Below are 11,719 nucleotides of genomic sequence, written 5' to 3'. Positions count from 1 at the left end.
CGTTTGGGGCTGTGTTCGTGTGCGTTGGGGTAGAGGTCCCGTTTGGGGCCGTGTTCGTGTGCGTTAGGGCAGTGGTCCCGTTTGGGGCCGTGTTCGTGTGCGTTAGGGTAGAGGTCCCGTTTGGGGCCGTGTTCGTGTGCGTTAGGGCAGTGGTCCCGTTTGGGGCCGTGTTCCTGTGCGTTGGGGTAGAGGTCCCGTTTGGGGCTGTGTTCGTGTGCGTTAGGGCAGTGGTCCCGTTTGGGGCCGTGTTCGTGTGCGTTAGGGCAGTGGTCCTGCCTGGGGCCGTGTTCGTGTGCGTTAGGGCAGTGGTCCCGTTTGGGGCTGTTTCTCCTTCGTTTCGTAGTGGAGGTGCTTTAGTTCGTGTGTGGCCTGAGGAAACACCGGCGAGCGTCCTCCTGTAAACTTCTCCTTCTTGGGAAACGAGTGCTGGTTGCACCTTAGAAGTTGTTCAGTTTGTGAATGGGTTCTGGCGCCTTGTTCTGCAGTACTGTGGGCTATTTAAAATACACGGAGCTAACAGCGTGCCCTTGCGTTGTGTTTGGGTTTTTTTTGCTGGCCTTTTCCTCACGCCGGTGTGCTGAATGTGGGCTGGAAACTCGGGTTGGTTTTCACGTTTCTCCAGGCAACCCAAGGTCTCCAACGAATTATTTATGGCTCAGGTGAAAGGAGAGATCCGGTGCTGGAGATGAGCTGAGTAAAATCACTCCCATAGAAAAGAGGTTAATGATGAAAATCCCAAATGAGAAATGCAGCAAACCTGTATGAAACAAAAATGGGGCTTGTTGAAGCTCACATAGAAACACTTAGGAAGCTGTTTTGTATTTAAGGGAACAGCCCTTTATTCCTGTAAATGTTTTAGAAACCAAGAAATCTCCTGTGGTTATGGTAACCCAAAGGCTGCAAAGCTCTGTCAGCCACAGTGGAGGTAAAAAGTTGATAGTGAGGAGCCGAACATTATAGTCTAACATTGGTCTCCTGGGTTCAGCAGTAGCAGTCATTTTTCTTAGTAGCTGGTGCAGTGCTCTGTTTTTGACTTTCGGCCTGGGAACAGCGCTGATAACACCGATGTTTTTAGTTGCTGCTCGGTAATGTTTACTCTGACCAAGGACTTTGTGAGTCTCACTCTCTGCTAGGGAGGAGGGGAAGCCAGGAGGAAGCAAAGACAGGACACCTGACCCAAACTAGACAAGGAGGTATTCCATACCACAGCACGTCATGCCTGGTACATAAACTGGGGGCAGTTACCTGGAAGGGCTAGATTGCTGCTTGGGTCAGGCTGGGTATCGGTCGGCGGGTGGTGAGCAGTTGTATTCTCTTCCGTTGTTATTTCCCTTATTGTTACTATTATTGGTGGTAGCAGCAGCGGTTTGTGCTATACCTTAGTTACAGGACTGCTCTTATCTCAACCCATGGGAGTTACATTCTTTAAATTCTCCTGCCCATCCCTCCAGGAGCAGGGGGACAAAGTGGGGGAGTGAGCGAGTGGCTGCGTGGTTCCAAGTTACGGGCTGGGCTTAAACCACAACAAGTGACGAAAAAGAAAAGCAAAAAAAGCCTAATAATGTAGGTTTAGAATGAAACATTTTAATGGTTTGGATCTCTAGTAATGACTTTTCTACTGAATTTCAGGTAAATATTATTGTCAGATTGAATTAATGCAGTTTGTTCCTTGGGTACTCCTGCTTGTTGGCTTACTGAAGGAGAGGGAGCTAATATACAGGAAAACAATATATCAAAGGAAGAAATCAGTGTTGGTAACTATTATTTTCTCTAAGCATAATTAGCAGCAACTGAAGATGTGAATACCTTCCGCAATTTTGAAACTATATTGACAAGTAAACACATCATTTTCTAAAATAACTGCAGTGGGGTACTCTGTAAACTTTAAGGCTGAGAACTGTATATTCCTTTAAGGGAAAAAAAAAAACCCAACCAGTTTATTCTAGTAATGGCTTTCACCCTGCAAATCACTTTCCTATAATCTTATAGACTTGAAGATAATATTCCTGTTTAAGAAGAAATTATGAATCTGCTACCAGTAGCTGAATGCTTCAGCACTTGAGAGGCTTTCAAAGCATGTAATGAAATTCATCGAGAATTTAATTTCAAAGATGAATTTATAATATGTTGCAAGGAGACAATATATAGTTTCAGTTAATAGAAACCCTAATCTAGGTGTAGGTATATGTTGGTAAATGTAATACAAACTCAGACTTGTGAGTGGTTTCTTACCAGTAACTGTTGATACTAGTAGTAACAGCCAAAACCTTCATTGATACATATCTTTGCATAAGAGGAGTGAGCCTCCTGCTTTGTTTACTTTCCTTTCCTTACTCCATCATTTTTCAGAGGGAGCTTTCAGGTTATATTTAATTCTCAGTATTTGTTTTCTTCATCTTTGGTTCCAGTTGGTACAACAAACTCCTTATGTATTCAGAGTTAATGGGATAAGTGGTAAGGGCTGGTTTTGGAATTAGAAAAATAGAGATAGCAGCTCCTCAGTGTTCTTTCAGTGATCTGCATCACTCCAGTCTGAGAACTGCAGTCATCCTGACACCTGAGGGGAATACTCTGCTTCTCTAGTTGTCTGGAGCAGAACATTTCCTATTTATCAGTACTGTATTTATGGAACAGAGTTGGAATCCTCAGCAGCTGGTTTTACTCATCTAATTTGTCATGATTAGTAATAAATGTAATACTGCCTTTACACATGCAGACATATTTCTGAGCAATTACAGCAGTGGTTCCTTTACTCAAGCTGGTGATCAAGTGTGTGTATGCTCAGTTCTTTTACTACATACATTGCCTCCTTAAGTCTGTGGGTGTTCCTAACCAGTTTATTGATTACCCTATATTTCAGATGAGCAGCTGATCTCTTTTACTGTTCTTTACCGCATCTTGTTGCTTTTTACTTGCACAGTATCAAATTTGTGTGTAGATGGAAACAGAAAAAGAAGCAGAGAATTCTTGTTCTCTGCAGGTAAACAGAGAACAGGAATGAGGACTGGGAGTGCCCAATAATTAGACCCTACTGCCCTCTTCTTTTAACCACCAGAAGACTCTGCCTTCAGTTCTGAAACAGGTATTCCCACTGTTAGCACAAAACAAGTTAAAGCCCTGCCTTTTTGTTTGCCTTTCTGTTGTTTATCAAGCCATATTACCCTTTCTCATCAATCATGCATTCTAAACTGTGAAGCTGTTGTTGGAAGCAGCATCATGGGTACATAGGTGATGATACAGTCTGCTGAACTGCAGCTGCAGTTCCTTACAGCACTCTTGATTTGTGTAAAGAAGTTCAAGGAACACATTTCATTACAAACACCTGAAGAAGACTAAATCAGGAATCCCAGGGCTTGCAACTTGTGGTTGTTTTCACACTAAATTTACGCAAAGAAATTCACTTGTCCCTCCAGAAGGTGAAATGAGAATCACAGCAGACTTTCCTTGGTGTTGAGCTGGATTCTTCAGCATCCGGAACAGGTGTCATGAGTTCTACAAAGTTGTTAGGAAAACAGCCTTTAAATAATATGTTTAACCTATGATTTTTAGCCTTATTTAAAATACACTTTTAAAAGCCTATTTGAAGTATAACAGTTTCGTATAATGGACCTTTAATGGTACTGAAACTTTTTCACTCATGATAATAATGGCATTTGTTTTGAGCTGGTTTAGGGCAGTGTGTAGTGAGTGACTAGCATCTTCACTGGGTTTTTCTGAGGCAAGTTTTAATTAAAATTGTAACAATCTGTAATAAGTAATTTTAATTGCTAGTAATGCAGGAGTAAGACCAGTTTTCATAGTACAGCAGTGATTAGTTAAAGCCTGGGCATTCCAAAGTGGTTTGGGCCCGTAGAAAATTTGACTGCAAATATGAAGGGATAAATGAGCAGCTAAAAGGTAAATATGAAAAGAGCAGCTACTTACTCTGAGTCTAAAACAGTCTTTTCCTCAGAAAGAAGTGGCAAAAATGCTTCTGGATGTTACTGTCCTCAGACCAACTGTTGTATCGACCTGATGGGGTGTTCTTCCTCTTTCCAGTTGCTCACAAACATCTGCCTCTTTCTCCTGATATGTATTCACAGCTACTTTTATTTTCTTTATGATTCTTTCCTTAGTACAAACTGGTTGTTACAGGCAAATCTAAGATGCTTTTGTTATTGGCAATCCAGAAGTTTTGCACAAACTAATCTGTCTCTTTCTCTGTATTGTTGTGGAACAATTCCCTGGGAAACAGAATGCATTGTTTAACAAAACTAAATTCCTTTTGCTGTGGCGTGGTCAATGAGAGAAAACAGTTTTACAGAGAAATTGCTACTGGAAATTCTGTGAAATATTAATACATGCAGGTGGTTCTGCTTGTGAATAGCCAAGTGTTTTGTGGGATAAACTGCTTCACCTGAAGAATGTGTATGATGTAGTCTCTTCGGTTTTGCCTAGAGGTGCTGATTTGTGTATAGATGAATTCTCTTGTTCTGCAAGAGTGGGGAGGCACAGCTGAGGGTGAAAGTCCTCCTTCTGACATGAATTCCTTCATTAGAAATTAATTAATATATAAAGTGTATGTGAGTTTAAAAAGATGTTGCTTGCCTGAGGCTTTTTATTATGCAATCTGCCCTCAGCATCTTCTTAGCCCAAACTACCATAAATGTGTTGATCGTTAAGGTATGTGTTGAGACTCATTTGTTTACTAAGACTTGCTGGAGGCTTAGGCACAGTCATGCCAAAAGACATGTCTGAATTTAGAATTTTGCTTAAACCCTGAAACCTACTCTCTTTTCAGAGTAACTCCGCAGCTGCTGATGATTTTATTTTAGCTAAAATGTTTTAGAGGCCAAAATTAAATCTTTAATTTTATGAGAAAACACTGGGGAGGGGAAAAGGTATTAAAGTGTATTATAGTAAATGCAGTTAACAGCCATCCAGGAACACAGGAGGCAGCAATTAGAAGCAAGCTGGAAAACTGCCAGGCTTTGAGAGGGATGGTTTGAAATAATAATAATTAAAAGGAAAAAAAAGAGAAGTGGTGCTATTTCTTTTCCATGTAACAAAGGCTTTGAAATAGAAACTGAAAGTTATTGGATGTTTTTCTGGTGCTTGGTGTGGAGTGAGGGTTGTTCTGGGTTTTTTGTTTTGGCTCAGTGCTGAAAGTCTGGAGTAACAATAGGATCATAGAATAGTTGGGGTTGGAAAGGACCTCAAGATCATCCAGTTCCAACCTCCCTGCCATGGACAGGGACACCTCACACTAAACCATCCCACCCAAGGCTTCATCCAACCTGGCCTGGAACACTGCCAGGGATGGAGCACTCACAGCCTCCTTGGGCAACACATTCCAGTGCCTCACCACCCTAACAGGGAAGAATTTCCTCCTTATATCCAATCTAAACCCCCCCGTTTAAGTTTTAACCTGTTACCCCTTGTCCTGTCACTACAGTCCCTGATGAAGAGTCTCTCCCCAGCATCCCTATAGGCCCCCTTCAGATACTGGAAGGCTGCTATGAGGTCCCCACGCAGCCTTCTCTTCTCCAGGCTGAACAGCCCCAACTTCCTCAGCCTGTCTTCATACGGGAGGTGCTCCAGTCCCCTGATCATCCTCGTGGCCCTCCTCTGGACTTGTTCCAACAGTTCCATGTCCTTTTTATGTTGAGGACACCAGAACTGCACACAATACTCCAGGTGAGGTCTCACAAGAGCAGAGTAGAGGGGCAGGATCACCTCCTTCGACCCGCTGGTCACGCTCCTTTTGATGCAGCCCAGGATACGGTTGGCTTTCTGGGCTGCGAGCGCACACTGCAGCCGGCTCATGTTCATTTTCTCATCAACCAGCACCCCCAAGTCCTTCTCCGCAGGGCCACCCTGAGTCTCTTCTTTGCCCAACCTGTAGCTGTGCCTGGGACATCTTGCATATATCAAAAAAGCATTGTTTTACACTTAGATGTTGTTACATGATTAAAAAATAAAGGGGGGGAAAGACCCAGGGACAGTCACACCAAGTTGATTTGTTACATGAATTGACAACCTGCTTGAACTAATTGGGATGGATAGCAGGGATCATCCAGAGTTAGTATACTCCATTCATTTTAAACACAAGTTTGAATGACAAAGCATAAACATTCCTTTCTTACAAGTAAAGAAATGGGGGAGTACAGAGCCGAGAGCAGTTTGATGTTGCCATAGTGGCATTGTGAGTTAAACCTGAAACACCCTGTCCCTAACACAGAGCGCTGTGGTGCACCCCACCCGTGCTGAGGCTGATCAGTACGTTGCAGCTCTGTTGGTTACTGACCTTAGTAACAACTTGGCCTTGTTTTGGCTTCTGTAACATTTCAGTTGGGGATCTTGTGACAGTGCAAGTTTGTAGTGACAGTGTCTTTTTAAGTATCGGTGGATAATTCCTGAAAGATACCAATCAATTGTAAAGCAAAGGATGTGAACAGTGTATGAGCTTTATTTGCTTCGTAATTTCCCTTGCAGCTTTGTGAGGCTATCAATGCCAAGACATCTTAACCTGTAGCTGGAAAAAGCAGCCCATCCGGCTGCAAAAATCCAGTCTGAGTCTGGTGCAGCCTTGGGCAAGTCGCATGCAGGCAGGTATAGGCATAAAAGATAGCATCATGTAAACTGCAGCATATAAAAATCTAATAAAGATGAAGATCATTCCTTATGAAACTCTACAGAAGTTGCTAGACCCATTTGTTAGGATTTAGTACTTGAAACTTGAAGAGTACCTAGAAATGTTGTACCAGAACTACAAATGCAGATTCTGTATGGAACTATTTCTTGCAGCAGGACGTTCATAAGCATATTGTTAAAATGACAGGATTGTTTGTAGCTGACAATTGCAGGAAGCTTAGTTTGTTACAGTCTTGTGAGTTTTCTATTACATTCAAACAATACCGGGTCCAAAACCGAATCTTCCCCACTATTTCCTGCAGATGAATTCCCCTTGCTTCACAGCCTGTCTGCCCTGCAGCCACTTTTGTTACCTGGGCAGGGATTTAGCATCAGGGAATCCTTGACTGCAACAAAAGAATTTTCTAACCATCAGTTAGTTAAAGGAAGATGATATGAAAGCCAGAACAAAATCCTTTCTAAACACAGTATGTACAGAAGAGATGTATATTTGAGGTTTTCTGTTTATTCACTGAAAGTACAAATTTTAGAGAACTAGAAGCCATTTTCGTTCCATGAGGCCAGCCTGTTAGCTAGCCACTCAGCACACAAGGTCAAGCCAAGCAAGGTAATTAGTGCTCATCTAATTGGATTCCTTCATATAAAATAGCATGTAAAACATTTTAGATGATCGGAAGAACTAAAAAACCAATGAGATTTCTTGCAACAAAGTTGAATCCTGTTTTTTATTTATGATACTTCAGGAAATCTAGTTGCAAGCCCATAGAAGATACTTAGTGGCTTTCTGCAAAGAATAATCAGGACAAAGAGGAAATTTGAAGACTTATCCCAAAATGAAGGAACTAAATGAATCCTGACAAAATTTATTTTTCACACACGTCTGAATTGGACACATTTTTGCCATTGAAATGTCCCCTGTTCCACGTTCAGGTATTTTCAAAGCAAGTTTCTGGTGTAAGAATAGAACCCTTATAATCCCTCTGTGAAGTTTTCTTTCTTTTCCTTTAATTTCAAATTGCATTCTCCACAGTTAGGCATTTGGAAATGGTGCAAGATACTCTGGAATAGAGCTCCCATCTTTATAGAAAGGTAGATCACAGAACGGTTTTGGTTGGAAGGAACCTTTAAAGGTCATCTAGTCCAACCCCTCCCCTGCAACGTTTACTAGTTTTACGTATACCCAATCACTTTGTACCACTGAATGAAACATTCTAGATCATGCTTTCTGGCTCTGAAGAGAAATAGCACGGGACAGCTTACATCCCTCTCTTGCAGAAAGGATAGTCGTTAATGTCATCTGCCTGTGACAGACCCTTGCCTGGGTTATCCCCTGACTTAGGGAAATGCCGGTTTTCACAGACCAAAACCACCCCAGGGAAGGTACTCACAGTGAGTGGCTTGAGCTATTCCCTGGATCCTTTTTGTTTACTAGTGTCGAAGTAGCCCAAGGAGCTGAACTAGATTTGCTTACATCCTGGGATGTGATTTGTTTAGTCACGTGTGGAAACTTCCGCAGTATGTAATAGGCCTGGTTTGGTGAAGTCTAAGTGCTGGTGTAGTGATGCTGTAGGAGGCACTTGGCTGTTACACTGCTGGGTTTCATAGGTATAATTGACCTTGAAGGCATTTCCTGATGTAATTAATCTGTGTTTTCTTTAAGAAAATCACTGAATGTTCTGTTTTAAAACTAGAGTTAATAAAGTTAGAATTGCTTCAACTTCTGTGAACAAATTTGTTGGAAATGTTGGCAAAAGATTTGCATCTTAAAGCATTGTAGACTCATTAAAATTCTTCTCATGGATAATTGAAGAAAACTGAATTAAAAGGAAAGTTTAAGCAGCTCACAAGCACTGCGACATTTCAAGCATGTTAAAATCAGAAAGAAACAGCTTTTGTAGCTGTAGTCTCCTCCTCTTGTATTGCGTGTTGGCTTTTCTTAACAAATAACCAGTTACTGTTGGTTTCTTCAGTTGCCCAAGTAGCTTATTTATGCTTGACCCGCACAGTTCCTGACCATTTTTGTGACCAGCTTTAGAGGGCTTGTCGGCATGCCTAACAGCGGAGAGCCTCTTATGAAAACATCACAGGATGAAAATGCACAGAATATTTCAGAAAGCTTTGAAAATGGGTAAAGTAGCCTGAGTATTTGTTTTAACAAACTGATTTGCCAGTTTATCACAACTTGAGTTTTTCTCCTGCTGTTGTGCAGGTCCACAGGGACCTTGTCTGCCTGGTGGTGTCTCTGCTATCAAATGCAGAATAAGGTCTGTCTTTTGAGGCTAGAATAAGAAAAATTGTAATGAAGTTTCTAAATGGGTTTCTTCTTCTATGCTTGCTTCTAGTTTGGCATTAAACTTAATAGCATCATTCAGTATGGACTATGTTGCTTGTATCCTGTTTGCATATATCTAGCTGTACAGCTTTCATTTTATAGCACAGAGCTTCTTAGACCCAGAGGTGGGCTCAGCAGAAGTTTGTGTATAGCAGTTCCAAAAAGAGACATGTTTAGCTCCTGTGGCTCAGTCGCTCACAGCTTAGCAAAAATATGGAAGGCTGGTTGAAAGTACTGGTAAATTACCAGGCTCTTATGCTTCAGTATAAGCTTTTCCGCAGTGTGGAGAGGTAACGGGTGTTCACAAGTACCAGAATATAACAAAGTTCAGATAGTCAAGTAAAAAAAGCAGTCGATGCTCCTGTGCCATCCGTTCCTGTGTCTCTGAGTGTCAGAGTGGCCCCAAAGGCTTTAGAAGTTCAGTAGTAGTTGCTCTGAACTTTTTACAATGCCTGTAATCTACTTTGAATGGGCTATCAAAAATACCTGAGCTGCAGCTATGCAGATAGTTCTCTCTTCCCTTTGGAATTTGCAGAAATAATCCTTATATCATAATTAGCCTTTGTAGCTGAGCATCTTCTTCCCACCAAAGGCAATAAATCTTGACCAGGTAACCAGGTAGGTGTAAGATAACCCTACTGGCTGCTGTCTTCTTTCTGTCCTAGGCAGCACAAAAGGGAACGTTATTTTTCCTGTTACTCCATCATTGGAATGGTGTCTTCTTTTACAGAAAGCTCCTCGTCCTTAGAGGTTTTAGAAGTACCTGCTTTAAGAACAGAACAACACATCTCAGAGGAATACTTTAACCTCTGCTTATTAGAACTTTGTCAATATTGCTGAGTACTAATTATCCACTCCCAGAGACTGAGCTATTGTATCAGGCAGATATTTCTCTGTTACATTAAATCTAATTTCACATTTGTTGAGGTAACAACTTGCATGTTATGTTGCTTGGAAGATGTGCGTGACCCTTTCAGGTAAACAGTTGGCATAATGGTTTCTTCTGTTCTGGGCTTTGTAATCCAGGATAAGAATCATTAGGAGCAAATTGTAGACTTAACGTTTTTGGAAAGGAAAAAAGTTCCAGACATCTCTGTAAGCTTTTGAAAGTTGTGTTGTTGTTGCTGCTGCTGGATTCCTAATGCAGTTAATGCAAGAACTGTAATTTGTTTAATCTGGCCAAAGATCATAAAGCAGTACTAGGCTTGTGATCAGTATGGGTATACGTACACATGAAAGTTGGGATTTTGCTGATTTGTGATAATGCCTGTATTTTAGTCCGTGCATGCTTCTATTTGTGACATGCTTAAGCAAAAAAAGAAAAAAAAAATCCTTGTTTTCCTTCTTAAAGGAAAAATACAGCTAAAAGAGAATTTAAAATTACAGTGGTTTGCACCCACCGCAAACAGGAACTTCAAGCTTCCCGGTTTAAAAAGGTGATGAGCATTTGGGTTGTTTCTGAATTTCTAGTGAAAGAATATCACAGAGACTAGAACTGCAGCTAGTTCTAATGCATTTCAAGTCCATGGCATAATACTTCTTTGTTAGTTTTTTGATGTAGTCAGTGGATGTTGTCGTGTTAAATAGCAGTGTTTACCTGGTGTGGTTAGAAGTCAGGCAGCAAACTTTTTATACTTCATTTTGTATGCTGGAAGTAGGATTCCAGGCAGAAAGGGCTAGACAAAGAAAATAAAGTTCTAGGAAAAAAGACCTTTTCTAAGGCTGGAATCAAACCAGTGCGACCGAAAAAATGAGAAAGGGAGGAAATAATGAGTTCTGTGTGACCTAACTTTGCTGCGCTCCCTGCAAATAGCCATAAAGAGGCAGCTTACTGAACAATTTCAGCTTCAGGTCTGGGTTTGTGCTGTGCAGGGGAGAACAGAGCCAGAAAATCTGTACCAAGGTCAGTGAAGGCTTGTAGAACGCTCCCAAGTGTTGAATAGAGCCTTTTGCAGAGAGAGGGATAAATAAAGGCTGGGTACATTGTACATTCCTTCCTAAGCACCCACAGAGTTCTCAGCTATCTGTAGAATTGGTCTGCTCACCAAAAGAAATGGCCTGGCTTTTGAGGCTGTTTAGTCCCAACAACAGAAAAAATACTTCAGTTGTATGTTTTACTGTGTGTGTGCCAACTGTGTTACATGGCAAAAAGGGCTCAGCTGTTAACTTCAGTACCTTGTTCTTTATTAAGCCTGTCTGTGGCTATTAAATATGCCTTTGTGTGGGAAGAAGTTATATGAGTAATTTGAGACTGGTTTCTTGTGTACTATGAAAAGCAAACTGATTGTCATGTCAGCTGACCCTTTTGCAAGAGTAGGAATGTATTTATGCTCGTTTGTGGCCCCTTTTTTAAGACTCAGGAGGACATGAAAATCAATTAAAACCTAAATCTAACCTGTTCCTCGAGGACAAAGGGAAACTTTTAATAGAATGAATAAGGACTGTATTATAATATTGCCCTAATTTGAAGAGAGGAGTAATTAGTAAATAAGACGGCCAGTCATGATAGACGGTGACGTCCCTGTAAGGGACCATGAGGACCTCTTGTGACTCCTTACTTTGCTCCTTAATACAGGGAGAGTGTTACATGTAATACAAAATGAGGCTTTAAAGAGCTAATGTTGTGTGTTGTTACTGTGGGGCTTTTACTTCATGCTGTAGTAAACGAGGAAACATCTTCAAAATGTCTTGGGTAACAACTCACAGCTCCCCAGAGCCTGGAGATGCAGTGTTTGCTGCTCGGCTGTTTATGTG

General features: G+C 41.3%; 1 protein-coding gene across 1 annotated transcript in view; it reads left to right on the top strand.

The window, feature by feature from the left end:
* The first annotated feature begins 721 nt into the window (after positions 1-721).
* ACSBG1 (acyl-CoA synthetase bubblegum family member 1) overlaps positions 722-11,719 on the top strand; it is a 39,886-nt gene continuing 28,888 nt past the window's right edge. The window contains exons 1-2 of the mRNA XM_065688928.1: positions 722-1,754; positions 8,640-8,761. Coding sequence (XP_065545000.1) covers positions 1,656-1,754; positions 8,640-8,761 — 221 coding nt within the window. The 5' untranslated portion in view covers positions 722-1,655. The remainder of the gene's footprint in view (positions 1,755-8,639; positions 8,762-11,719) is intronic.

The sequence above is a fragment of the Lathamus discolor genome, chromosome 8, assembly GCF_037157495.1.
Source record: "Lathamus discolor isolate bLatDis1 chromosome 8, bLatDis1.hap1, whole genome shotgun sequence".
Classification (NCBI taxonomy): Eukaryota; Metazoa; Chordata; class Aves; order Psittaciformes; family Psittacidae; genus Lathamus; species Lathamus discolor.
The sequence above is the reverse complement of the archived record's forward strand: the minus strand, read 5'-3'. Positions and strand labels throughout refer to the sequence as shown.